General features: G+C 35.8%; 1 protein-coding gene across 12 annotated transcripts in view; it reads right to left on the reverse strand.

Moving 5' to 3' along the window:
- MGA (MAX dimerization protein MGA) overlaps positions 1-14,624 on the reverse strand; it is a 162,622-nt gene that overhangs the window by 54,296 nt on the left and 93,702 nt on the right. For all 12 annotated transcript variants that reach the window (XM_032621873.1, XM_032621864.1, XM_032621866.1 and 9 more), the window contains exons 3-5: positions 6,972-7,920; positions 5,827-5,905; positions 5,614-5,709 (exon numbers count right to left, since the gene is read on the reverse strand). In XM_032621873.1, coding sequence (XP_032477764.1) covers positions 5,614-5,709; positions 5,827-5,905; positions 6,972-7,920 — 1,124 coding nt within the window. The remainder of the gene's footprint in view (positions 1-5,613; positions 5,710-5,826; positions 5,906-6,971; positions 7,921-14,624) is intronic.

Genomic DNA, 14,624 nt, shown 5'->3' on the forward strand with positions numbered 1-14,624 from the left:
TGTAATTTGGGCATTTTTCCTTTTCTCTGCCTCTCTGTAAGTCATCTGATATTCCTTAATAAATTCGTATTCTATTTCACCTATAGAGTGTATTCTCATGTTTGCGATTAAGAATTCTAACTGACACACCTAGTTATTCTGAATCCTTATGTAATGGCATATAAGAAAACAATGATTACATAACAAACTGGGATAAACATGAGGCTACTTATGGCTGGAGGCAACCAGTTCTACAGTTATTAATTTCCCTTGGTCTTGCCTGGCCACTCTGAGGAGATCAGTGTCTCAAGAGCATACCTGTCACACAATCATGGATAACCACATGCAACACTGCTCTAGTTGGGAAGCTGTTCACTAGATTGCCAAATTACTCTCCATTTATACTCCCCTCAATAGTGTAAGAGTTCTTGTTGATCCACATCCTCTCCAACATTTTATATCACTGGACTTTTAAAACTGTCCCAATCTTACTGGTATAAATCTATATCCTATTGTTCTTAAATTTGCATTTTTTCTGTTACCAGTGACAATCTTCTAATTTGGATTTCCTTGTTTGTGAATTACTGGCTTCATATTATTGAGCAAGAAAGTATTTAATTTAAATTTTAACAAAACTGAAACCAAAAGGAATTCAAAGCATCAACTACCGTAGTAATAACTACTACAAGTCATAGGTACAGGTTTCCAATAAAAAGCTTACATAGTACTGGTTTCCTAAAAGATGAAAACACTAGGCAGGTTACAAGCCACAAGTTCTTAAGGCTAATTTGTATATCCTCCACATAAATTAGTTTGTAATTCTAGTTCTTTAAAATAAATATCATTTTATCATGTGTATTTTAATCACATGTGATTAAAATTAACATCAATAAAATATTATTTCCTCATGTTTCAATCAACTGGGGAGAAAATAATATGAGTCAAAACAAGTGGTTTCTAATCTTGTCTTTGGGCTAAACTTCTCTTAGCTTCTGCTTCCTCATCAGTGAAATAATACCAATCCAAAAAATAATAGTATCAATCCACCACACTGAGTTTCACGTTTTAAGAAGTAACCGTGCCTTCTCTTTGAAATGCTCTGTAATATAGATGATGATAGAGATAAAAGACATTTCCCAGACCTCAAGGAGCTTTTGTGTTATGTTTTCCCAACTGATTCATTAGTAGTTACAATAGGATAAAATACTGTAAGAGGTAAAACAAATGATACTTGAAAAGCCCAAGGCAATCTGGTAAAACTTTACAGAGAGTGTAATTCTTAAATTAGAATAAGTAGGAATTAACTAGGAAAGGCAGAGAGGGAGAGTAGACTGAAACCAAAAAGCAAAATATTGCAGAAATGCAAGTGAAACAGAATCCTAAACAAAGCATAAACTGAGATACTGTAGTGCCTTGAAAAGAGAAAAGTACTCTATTATTATTATAGACAAAAACTGCCAGAACAGCTGCCTACAGAGAAAGAAGAAAGGAATTAAGTCATTAAAAGTGTACCCATACAGCCAAATAGGTAGACAATCAAATTTAGAGACTGCTTCCCCCACATATCTTCTTGTCTGCATTTACTAATACTTTGAACTGCCACCTTCCCCCAAAAGTGATACCAAGTGATCCTAAAAACATCAACAAAAAGACCAAATTAATTTTAAATATACTTACAATTTTTTAAAGCCCTAAAGGTTGAGAGGTCAATGGCACATGGACACTGCTCAAAGTAATTCCCAATTTAGCTTACCTGCACATCTTGAAATGTTTGCCCTTCAAGAAAATCCTTCCCTGAATAATAGATATTTGAGACTCAGACTCAGTCGGTTTCATATGAATGATAATAACTTTATCTTGCAAAAATAAGATAGTTAAATAATTCTTAGCACATCCCCCAAAAAACATAAAACCTTTTCCACATGGTAGTTTAAACTAAATCATACGTCTGACTGCTTTTGCCTTTTCACCATATTAGGAGCAACTTCTTAAAGAAATATTATCACACCATTAAAAAAAAGACCCATAAAAGTAGAAACAAAAACAGATAACCCTCTAGGTTCAGAGCAGAGTCACCTAAGACAATAAACTGTAGCCAAAAATGCCTGCCTCTAGCTAAACCCACTTAAATAGGAGGTATCCACAAAAAAACAGAGGAATGAACACCTATATAACTAGCCAACAATGAACAGAAAAATAGACATTTATATAAGAAAAACTCCAGCTAACCATTGATTTAACAGTACAGAGTATTTTTTAAGTAACTAAAGAGGCAGAGTGCTCTGGAAATATTATCATAAGGGAATTTAACATTAAAACTGACAGGAGTCCACACTGATATAAATAAATGATTGGATAAAAATGAGGGAGAAAAGAGAAATCTCTGGTTGCAGAAGAATGCCAAGTAGTTTATGCAGATACTCCATCCTCAAGAAAGTGGAGCATAACTTCCCACTCATTAAGTGTGGACTACACAGTGACTTCCAAAGAGTGCAACATAAAAAGTCAGTGACAAATCATGTTGATAATATGTACCCTTGATAAGGTGAGGTGAGAATGGCACTTTACCTCTGTTGTCTTCCTCCTATAAACATATAATCCCAGTCTAACCATGAGAAAAACATCAAACAAATCCCAACTGAGGGACATTCTACACAATACCTGACCAGTACTCCTCAAAATTGTCAAGGTAATTAAAAACAAAACAGTCTGAGAAACTGTCCCAGCCAACAAGATCCTAAGGAGACACAACTACTAAATGTAATGTGATTTCCTAGATGAGATCCTGGAACAAAAAAAATTAACTAAGGGAATTTGAATAAACTAAGGACTATAGTTAATAATAATATATCAATATTAGTTCACTAATTGTAACAAATGTACTGCCCTAATGTTAGATGTTAATAACAGGAGAAACTGTATGCTGAGTATATGGGAACTCTCTGTACTATGGTCCCAATTTTTCTGCAAATCTAAAACTTATCTAAAACAAAAAATTCACTTAACAATTAACATAGAATTAACTTGGTAGCAATGAAACAGAAAAGCTTTTACAAAAATACCTTTAAAGATCAAAAACATGATAATTTCAGGTTGATGGACTTAGAAAAGAAACGAATTTTGATGTAGCAAAGTATAGGAGAAAAAATATACTGTGGAAAACAAAATTAAGAATCTTATTTTATTTTAGCAACAAAACTATCAACAACAAGAACATTTTCTCAGGCTTAATCAACATTTCTTCCACAATTTCAAAGCAAGCTGAAAAAGCTTTTCAAGTTTTTCAAGCTTTTTTCATCTCAAAAACGTTTTGGATTTGTAGGTGCTTATTTTATAAAGAATAATGAAACTCTACAGTTGATGGAAAAGCAAAGAAATACGACATTACTGAATTGAAATTTAATAAATTACTTCAAGCATCAGTTTTTAGAAAGGGACCTGGAAGAATATTTTCATTATCTTCAGATACTTGGAGTTGGCACCATCAACTGATGTAGTAACCACCAGTTACTACAAATATTTAGCCAAACTAACTTAATTCTTTTAATATTTTAAGTCTTAAGAAGCAAAGCTTGGGGGATGGGGGAGACATCTGCCAAAGTAAAATAAAGAAAAAAATCCAAACTAGAACTCTACATCATATATTATGAACAGTGACACATGGATTACAGATTTAACTGTTTAAAAAAGTAAAACTATATAAGAATGTAGTTGGGGCTTCCCTGGTGGCGCAGTGGTTGGGAATCCACCTTCCAATGCAGGGGACGCGGCTTCGTGCCCTGGTCCGGGAAGATCCCACATGCCGCAGAGCGGCTGGGCCCGTGGGCCACAGCTGCTGAGCCTGCGCGTCTGGAGCTTGTGCTCCACAGCATGAGAGGCCACGACGGTGAGAGACCCGCACACAAAAAAAAAGAATGTTGTTGAATTAACTTTAACAATGTGAGGATTAATACAAGCTTGAACACCAAATGCATAATCTGTATGGCAGGTGAAAACTGATGCCTCACACACTTTTTTGCCCAAAAAACTGTATCAGCTGACACCACTTAAAACTGAAACACGTTACAAAAAAATACTAACTTTACCTTTTACAGAACAATAGGAATTTCTGAAAATACTGAGCCTACATTCCCATTTGACAATCCACTGATATGACTGCCCCTTTAGAACAGGAACCTATGCTCCAGCCCACCAGAGTCCAACACCATCCCCAAATTCAGGCTAATTTCACTTTACGTTACCTGCTTAGTTTCCATAAGCATTTGACTTTGAACACCCAATACACAAAAAGTTACAGATTTGACTAAAATGTCTATAAGGGAAGGAAAAAACTCAAACCTTACCCAAACAGGAAAAAATAAGCAAACAAACCAGAGCAAAAAGACCAGCAGGGAGCACTGAATATATTTAACTCTAGAACTAAGACTATAAAACAAATGGGGGATTAGGTTGAAAGAATGCAATACAAATGTTATAATATTTATATATTATCAGAGTACCTAAGGAAAAAAAGGAAAAGTGGGGGGAGAAAGGACAACTTAACTGATAGAGAAAATTATTTAAATAAAATAGCAGAAGTGAAAGCTTACGATAAATGACAGCAAACATTATTACCAGCAAAACTACTATGATGTGACTGTGATTTTCCATTACAATCCACAGTACCCAGTCCTTATCACTTGGATTGAAATTTGCATACTTTAAGATCACACTGTCACACAGTCCCTCATTAAAGCAAAAGTTCAAGTATCACCATCTAATTTAGAAACTGAATGGTTGTTTTATAAATCAGTGTTTTGTTTGTTGGCATACAATGCTTAGACTCTCATGAAAATTGACTAACAGTCAAAAACTCAATAAACTACTCCAAGAAGCACACCTAAAATCAAATGTATAAGGAAAATAAAAATTGGGGCATGGGCTTACAGTCATTCATTTACAGTGCAAATCGGAAAGTCAGTAGTTAACTATGATGGCAATAAGGATACTAAATTTTGCTATTTAAAAAAAAAGAATTAAATGATATGATCAAGGCCAAGATAAACTATGGCAACAAAATAGGTAATCATGAAAATTTTAAATTAAATCGCCAGCAAAATATGAAATATATAAAATTTTTACAGCCACACAATGAGACAGATAAGTATTCTTCTCTTTACAGTTAAATATATTACTAAGTATACCAGAAAAAGTAGGCTCTTCCCCTCCAAAAGCAAAACAAAAAACCTTCAAAAACCCCACAGAAACAAAAGCAACCAAAATTTAAAGTAAATAAAATGGGGTTATAAGAAAGAAAAGAGAAAACACCACTTTCTTATCATGATACGTTTTTTTAATGCATAATATATTAGCTTCACAACGATAAGACAGTATCTTCAGAGTTTGAAAGGTTTCTTAGGATAAAAAAGACCTAGATGTGTTTTTAAGCTAAGGGAAAGAATCATGGACAGAGAAAAGAGAAAAATGCAAGCTGAGAGAGGGGCTGAAAGAAATCAAATCAAGGATGGGGGAAAGGAGGAAAAACAGAAAAAAGAGGGGAAGGAGCAAAGGGAAGAGGGAAGAAGAGAAAGACAGGAGAAGGAGAGAACAGAACAAAATTAAAAATTGGCTTGTATATTTTTTAGAGAATTATACCTTCCTGAAGACCAGGATGTATGACCTGCTTGTGCCGCAAGGCCTTCAAATCTTCTATCAATTCCTTTTCCAACTGGGAAATTCTTGCTCTGCAACCTATTCAGAAAGCAATGATAAAATAAGCTACTATTACTACAGAAGAATACACATTGCATCTTTCACTTCTAGAGCCAAACTCCCAATATCTTCCTCTTTTTTACTATTATATAATACCTGGGTCATTTGTGGCTGATGCCTGAAGACTAGAGGATTCTTCTGTTGTTCCATCAACTGCATGAATATCTAGAGCTTCCTATATTAAAAAAAAGAAAAAAAAAGAAAAGGAAAGAGAAAAAGTAGTTCATATCACTTCTAAAGGTTTAAAAGTAAACTAGGAAGATTTTTTTTCATTTTCATACTTTTTGCTATTTTCTGAATGTTTTTTCACTTTGATACTTTTCACTTTAATAATGGGGGGGCAAAAAATTTAAAGATAATATACTCAGCTAACTGACTTAAAACTGTATTTATCATAACTTGTACATTTATCCAATTTATCATAACTTGTATACTGATTTCTTAGAGCCTGTGTAAAGACAGCTTACTCAGCAATTAACAAGGAGGAAGGAAAAGAACAGGCAGAGAGAATTCAACCTCTGTGTAGCTAATTTAGAAAGATTAGGCTTCTACAACAATCTAAAAGAAAAACAGTCTAGTTGAAGAGCTGGAGTAAAATAAACAAGGAAACTATCATTGTGACAGCAGAATTAATAAGACTATTAATTTTTTGTTCTCCAATGGTATTCTGCTATTGCTGATAAAAATCAGTGGATAGAGTATCTCAAAAGAGTTAGTAAACTTTTCATGTGTTTATGCCTTTTCAAAGTCCATAATATAATAATGAAAATTCCACTAAGAGCCAAAGATTTTAAAAATTCCAACTAAACACAATGCAAAAATCGTAATCAAGGGCTTCCCAGGTGGCACAATGGTTGAGAGTCTGCCTGCCAATGCAGAGGACGCGGGTTCGTGCCCTGGTCCGGGAGGATCCCACATGCCGCGCGGAGCGGCTGGGCCCATGAGCCATGGCCGCCGAGCCTGCACGTCCGGAGCCTGTGCTCAGCAACGGGAGAGGCCACACACACAAAAAAACTCCAAAATCGTAATCAAAACATACATAATTTTTTAAGTCCATTCAAACAAATACCTTAAGTAATGCCTGTTAACCCAATATTTTGGAGATACTCCCCTCCCGGTGCACACAACCTCACATAATGGATGCATTCACAGTAACTATATTCTTAGTTAGTTATCAGCCAGTATACAATTCAATGATGATTATTTGACCTTGGAAAGAATGCTGAAAATGACAATCTTACCTTCGATTCAAAGGAAACAAAGAGAACACCATCTACATCTTCCAGATCAGGTTTCACATCTGGAAAGGTACTCCCAGGGCCCATAGGAGTGTTCTTTGTAGAAGTTAAAGATTTTCCTGTGTTTTTAGGTGGCCGCCCTGCCTTAGAAAGTTTCAGTTTTCGTGGCCTTCCTCTTTTTCCAGGGACACTTGGAGGGGCATTCTGATTAGCATTCACAGTCTTGGAGGCCGTTGAAATCTTAAGCATACTTTTCTTTCTGCCCAAGTCTTCTTTTCCTAAAAATGAGTCCCCAACTGAACTCTTTGAACCATCAAGTATTTTTTCTGTGTTAATGCTGTCAGATATATCAGGATATTTCCACTGAGGATCTTTAAGTGAGGGATATTTTTGTACCACTCTGAGATCTGGTGAATGTCTTCTAAGACCATTTTCTGATTCCTTGCCTAAGCAGAAGCCAGTCTCATTAGAATTTTCAATGTACGTAGGCAAATAGTCTAATTCTGTCAACGCAGAAGTTCTATCCTTCCGAGATGTGGAAAGCATGTTATCAGGGAGCTCAGAAATCTTCACTGTGCTTTTGGTGACAGCACAGGGCTCCAGATAGACTACTGGCATCTTTCCAGCATCTAATTTGAACATTTTAGCTTTAGCAACACCTGATGGGCTATTTGGTAGTAGCCATTTAGAAGAAGGATGGTCAGCTTCTAGTTTATCAGCTTTATTGTGCCTCTTCAACTGTTTCTCTAGTATAGGATCATCATCACTGTTTGAGTACACATCTGTTTCCTCATCTGTCTCTTCCTGTTTCACAGTGACCCCTTCTGGGCACTCACCAAGTTCATATTCATAATCGTCTAGAGGCTCTTCTTTAATGACAACATTGAAGTTTTCATTTGGGTTTAATGGTGATGTTACATGGGAGCCATCTTCAAAATTGTTGCCAACAAGACTGGAGAGACAGGGGAGGGAGAGTTAAAAAGGACAGAACTATCCATAAATAACACTCAGGAGGGGAAAGAAAAAAAAAAAAAGACTGTTGGAAACCAAGTAAAATCACATCAGATTTCAAGAGCCATTCATTAAAAAAAAAAACCACTGTATAACAAGGTTCTCAAAAACAGTTTATCAACATCACACTTTTACATATTCTGTCAATTTCTCTTGAAAAATATATAAACTAAAGGGTAAAGTTTTAACAAGTAACTCTCATCACTAAATCAAAAAGCAAGATATGTTATAACATGTTTTCTGCTAATGGTATTCTTCAAATGAACTCAATTTTGAAAGCTTGCACTGATCCAAAATCAGACTCTAGTAATGTACACACTGATCAACAACTGCCAATAAAAACAAACAAGTGTCCGTTACAATTAAAAATTAAAATAAACATCAGGAAGGGCCTTTCAAACAGCTCACTGATTTTTTTAATTGAGATAAAATTCATGTAACATAAAACATAACGTTTTAACCATTTTTAAATGTACAAGCCAGTAGTTTTTTCATTGTAGTCCCAATGTTGGTGCCAGGTGATTTTTCAAATTTAAAATTGCAAAACTCACTTTCAATGTAAAGAATCCAGCATTAGTTCTTCCAAAATAAAAGGACAGGGAGGATGAAGGCAAGGACATATAACCTGTCTCGACTTAAGTGTTTATAATTCATCAAAAAACAAAACAAACTTTTTAGTTTCTCATTTCTCCCAATTCATCACTGAAAGCACATAAACTATACCCATGTATCTTGAGGACAGGTTAGAACTACTCACTAACCCAGTTAAAGTCACTTTATCTGTAAAACTTTCATTTACCTCAAATATGCAAAAGTAACCATTAAATCGATCTGTATCTACTTGTTCCTTGCAAAACTGACTTAAGATCTTGACCTTACTCAAAAATTCTTCAATGGAGGACTTCCACTTCCAGTTAGAATACAGAAGTTCACAAAGACCATAACTTCTGCCATAACAATGACAAAACACTAGATAAACTCAAAATCCTATTCTTTCTTTAAAGTCACTGAAGACCTCTGGGTACAAGTAAGTTTAAATGAACTGAATTCCAGAGAGGGACCAGCCTTCTCCAAGTGACCACAGATTGCTATTGCTTTCAACCCTCAGTGGCATTTACATTGCTTGAAGCACAAGTGAAGAGAGAAAAAAGCTGTTATAGGCAAAGAATCTTTGCGGAAACACAGAGAAACCAAACTATTAATGCCTGAGTATGGGCAGACTAGATCTGGAGGACCTCAAAGAGAAGACAAGTCCTTGCTCCCACCAATTATCCTCCAGGGGACTTTTGCAGAATTTCTAGTGATGCAGAAACTTGGCCTGAAATCAGAAACTTACATTCTCACAGCACTTAGATCCCAAGGCCCTGTCTGAAAGGAGTTCAATCCTACCCTTAAAACTGAGGTGAGCTGAAATTTACAAATCATCTAGACTGAAGGATAGAGAAAAAGGAAAAGCAAAAGAAGTGTCAGAGACCTATGGCACACATCAGATGATTTAACATACTAGCAGTTGCACCTCCAAAAAGGTAGGAGAAAGAAAGGAGAAACATTTGAAGAGAAACTGAACAAAAATATTCCAAAAATGAAAGATTTTAATCCACAGATCCAAAAGCTCAGCAAACACCAAGCAGAAAATCATACCTAGGTACATGAAGACCAGACAGCTGAAAAAAACATCAAGAGAAAAACCTTATAAGCAAGGAAGAAAAAAAGACACATGAGACTACAGAGAAAACTATGAGAACAGACTAACTACTCATTGGAAACACTAAAACAGAAGACAATGAATGAGATCCATCATAAAGCATTTAAAGAGTCAACATAGTGTTCTAGATCTACCAAAAGAAGCCTTCAAGGCTAAAGACATTTTCAGACATCTGAAAGAATTCATACTTCATAAAAAATACTACTTCCTTAGACTGAAACAAGACAAGGATATTAGTTCTCACCACTTTTACTTACAGTAATTATACTAGAGGATCTGCCAAGGACATCAGGCAATAAAAAGAAATAAAAGACATCCAGATTGAAAAGAAGTAAAAAAAAAAATCTCCATTTGTAGATGACATGATCTTGTATACAGCTGGCCCCCAGTTCTGAGGGAGACTGGTTCCAGAACTCCCCAGAGATACTAAACTCTGTGGATACAGAACTAAAAGTCCTAAGAAATCCACTAAAAGAACTATTGGAATAAATGAGTTTGGCAAGATTGCAGGATCCAAGATCAACACACAGCAAAATAACTGTAATCCTGCACACTAGGAACAAACGTCAAAAATGAAATTCAGAAGACAACTCTATTTACAACAGCATCAACAAGAATAAAACACTTAACATACGGTAGATAGCTAGTGGGAAGCAGCCGCATAGCACAGGGAGATCAGCTCAGTGCTTTGTGACCGCCTGGTGGGGTGGGATAGGGAGGGTGGGAGGGAGGGAGATGCAAGAGGGAAGAGATATGGGAATATATGTATAACTGATTCACTTTGTTATAAAGCAGAAACTAACACACCATTGTAAAGCAATTATACTCAAATAAAGATGTAAAAAAAAAAAACTTAACTGAACCAAAAAATTGTAAGGCTTTTACACAGAAAATTATACAACTGTTGGAAAAAAATTAAAGCCAACCTAAAAAAAAAAGAAAAAAAAAAGGGTAAATATTCCGCAGTTTCGTACTAGAAGACTTAATATAGGTGAGACAGCAATACTCCCCAAAAGTGATCTGCAGAGTCAACACAATCCCTATCAACGCCCCACCTGGGATTTTTGTAAAAATTGAGAAGCTGATTGTACAATTCATATAGAAATGCAAGGGACCCTAAAATAACTCAAAGTATCTTGAAAAATAGAAACAAATGGGGACTCATACTTCCCAATTTCAAAACTTACTACAAAGCTACAGTAATCAGCATAAAGCTAAACATACCAATCAACTGAACAGAATTCAAGGTTCAGTAATACCTGCCCACTTTTATATCAATTGATTTTTTTTTCTTTTCTTTTCTTTTTTTTTTTTAAGGCAGTGCCATGCAGCATTTGGGATCCTAGTTCCCTGACCAGAGATCAAACCTGTGCCCCCTGCACTGGGAGCAAGGAGTCTTAATCAACGGACCACCAGGGAAGTCCCTCAATTGATTTTCAATTGAATTCAATTCAAGGGTGCCAAGACAATAAATTCAGTGGGGAAAGAATGGGCTTATGAACATCCACAACTTATTCAATACAAACACTTGCACACAAATGTTCATAGCAACATTATTTCTAATAGTCAAAAAGCAGAAACAACCTTAATGTTTACCAAGTAATAAATGGATAAATAAAATGTAGTGTATCTAAACAGAATATTATTCAGTAATAAAAGGAATTATGTACAGATACATGCTACAACATGAACCTTGAAAACATTATGCTAAGTAAAGCACAAAAGACCACATACTGTATGATCCCATTTAATGTCCAAAAAAGGCAAATCCAGAGACAAAAGAGAGACTGGTGGTTGCATATCGGTGGGTGGGGTTGAATACTGGCTGGAGGAAAATGCGGAGTGACTAGTAGAGGACACAGGGTTTCTTTCTGGAGTGCTGAAACGTCCTTAAAATGACTGTGGTCATGACTATACAATTTGGTGAATATATTAAAAATCACTAAACTGAACACTTTTCAAGGGTGAATTATATAGCAGTGAATTACATCTTATTTTTTTAAAGTTCTAAAAAAATACTAAAGGAAGTTCTTCAGACTAATAGGAAATGAACTAGTACGAAAATGGATCCAGGGGACTTCCCTAGTAGTCCAGTGGTAAAGAATCTGTCTTCTAACGCAGGAGATGCAGGTTTGATCCCTGGTCTGGGAACTAATATCCCACATGCCTTGGGGCAACTAAGCCCGCGTGCCACAACTACTAAGCTCACACGCCTCAACTAGAGAACCCACATGCCACAACTAGAAGAGAGAAAACCCACACACCACAACTAGAGAGAAGCCCGTGCGCCACAATGAAGAGCCCCTGCAGCACAACGAAAGATCCCACAGGCCTCAACAAAGATCCCACATGCCACAACTAAGACCCAACACAGCCAAAAAAAAATAAATTAATTAAATAAATAAATATATATATTTTTAAGTAGCAAGCTAAGTTAAAAAAAAAAAAAAGAAAGAAAATGGATCCAGGAATGAATGAGAAGACCCATGAAAAATAAACGTGAGTAAATATAAAAGGCTTTTTCTTACGTTTATTTAAATGACTACTGACTGATTAAAGCAAATAAAAACATTTGGGGGGGTTTATAACATATCTAGGGACATAAACAACAAGGACATTAGCTGATCATGAACTGCTATAATATTAATTTAATTCTACTTGATAAATTAAGAATGCACATAATTATCTCTACAACCACTGCTAAAGAATGAATTGTGTCCCCTCCCAAATTCATACACTGAAGCCCTAACCCCCTTGTGACTGTACATGGAGATAGGGTCTTGAAGAAGTAATTACGGTTAAATGAGGTCATAAAGGTGGGCAGTCTCTCTCTTCTCTACGTGAGGACACAGCTAGAAGGCAGCTGTCTACAACCCAGGGTACTACAACCCAGGATAAGACCTCCCAACAAAACTGAACCCTACCAAAAACATTACTTGGACTTTCCAGCCTCCAGAAACGTGAGAAAATAAATTTTTATTAAGTCACCCAGTCTGTGATATTTTGCTATGTCGACCTGAGCAGACTAGTAAAAACACTTTAAAAAAAAAATTTACAGAGGCAAAGCTAAAAAACCAATAGGCCACAGGATGGAATTTTAAAAATGTAATCTAGGACCTCCCTGGTGGTGCAGTAGTTAAGAATCCGCCTGCCAAAGCAGGGGACACGTGTTCGATCCCTGGTCCGGGAAGATCCCACATGCCGTGGAGCAACTAGACCCACGTGCCACAACTACTGAAGCCCACGCACCTAGAGTCCATGTTCTGCAACAAGAGAAGCCAACGCAATGAGAAGCCCACACACTGCAACAAAGAGTAGCCCCCGCTCACCACAACTAGAGAAAGCCCATGTGCAGCAACAAAGACCCAACGCAGACAAAAATAAATAAATAAAATAATTTTTTAAGAAAAGAAAACGTAATCCAAATGAAAACAGGGAAGGATAATGAAAGAATAGATGACAGAAACAGAAAATACCAAGATGAAATGCTTTAAGCACAGCCACATCAGTAATAATATTAAATGCACGTGAGCAAAACAGTCCAATTAAAAGTCTAGGGTGGACAAAGAAAAAGGTCCCGACTATAAGCTACTTAAAAGAACCACAACTTCAATCTAAAGACATAGACAGACTGAAAATAAAAGGAGGGAAAAAGATAAAACCATGCAAATAGAAAATCAGATGAATGCCAATGTGGCTTAATAATATGACTAAAAGTAGACTTTAAGTACCATCAGAGATAATGAGGGTCATTATAAAAATTTTATGAGCTCAATTCACCAAAAGGACATAACAATCCTAAATGTATATGTACCTTATCATATAGCTTGAAAATATGAGAAGCAAAAATTTATAATACTAAAAAGACAGAAAAATCCACAACTATAGAGGGAGATTTTAAAACTTTCTCGGTAACTGATAGGAGAGACACCGCTCCCCCCCCCCCAAAAAAATCAGTAAGGAGATAGAAGAATTGAACAATGAATTAAACTTACCTGATAAGATCTTATAGCACACTACAACCAACAACTGCATAAGTATACTTGAAGTATTAATCAAAACAGACCATATGCTAGACAATACAGCACAGTCATGATATATTTCTATTTCAAAGGTTTTAAGTCACATGTTCTCTGACAAAAATAGGACCAAACCACAAATTAATAACAATTTCAACACAACAAATCATACTTTGTAGAATGCACCTAAAACAGTGCTAAGTGGGATTTTATAGCTTGAAATAAAAGGTCTAAAATAAATTATCTTAGGGATTGATAAACTTTTTGTAAAGGGCTAAGTAGCAAAACTTTTAGGCTTTAAAGTCTGAACAATCTTTACTCAACTCTACCACTGTAGCATAAAAGAAGCCACAAGACAATAAATAAACAAGTGAGCATAGCTGTGTTCTAACAAATGGACACTGAAATTTGAATTTTATATGATTTTCACATATGAAAAAATATTACTTTTCTTTTGTCCCCCCCCACAAACACTTAAAAATATAAAAACCATACTTAGTCTGCAGGCCATAACAACAAAAAAAAAGGCAGGCTAGGTATGGTCCACAGGTCTTAATCTGCCAACCCCTGAACTGAAACAGGCAAATTAAAACAAAAGCAAGTGCCAAAACAATCCTGAGGGGAAAAAAAAAGAGCTGGAGGAATCAGACTTCCTGACTTCAGACTATACTACAAAGTTACAGTAATCAAGACAATACGGTACTGGCACAAAAACAGAAATATAGATCAATGGAACAGAATAGAAAGCCCAGATATAAATCCACGCACCTATGGTCAACTAATCTATGACAAAGGAGGCAAGAATATACAATGGAGAAAAAACAGTCTCTTCAATAAGCAGTGTTTGGAAAACTGGACAGCTACATGTAAAAGAATGAAATTAGAACACTCCTTAACACCATACACAATAATAAACTCAAA

The sequence above is a fragment of the Phocoena sinus genome, chromosome 2 (assembly GCF_008692025.1).
Source record: "Phocoena sinus isolate mPhoSin1 chromosome 2, mPhoSin1.pri, whole genome shotgun sequence".
NCBI lineage: Eukaryota > Metazoa > Chordata > Mammalia > Artiodactyla > Phocoenidae > Phocoena > Phocoena sinus.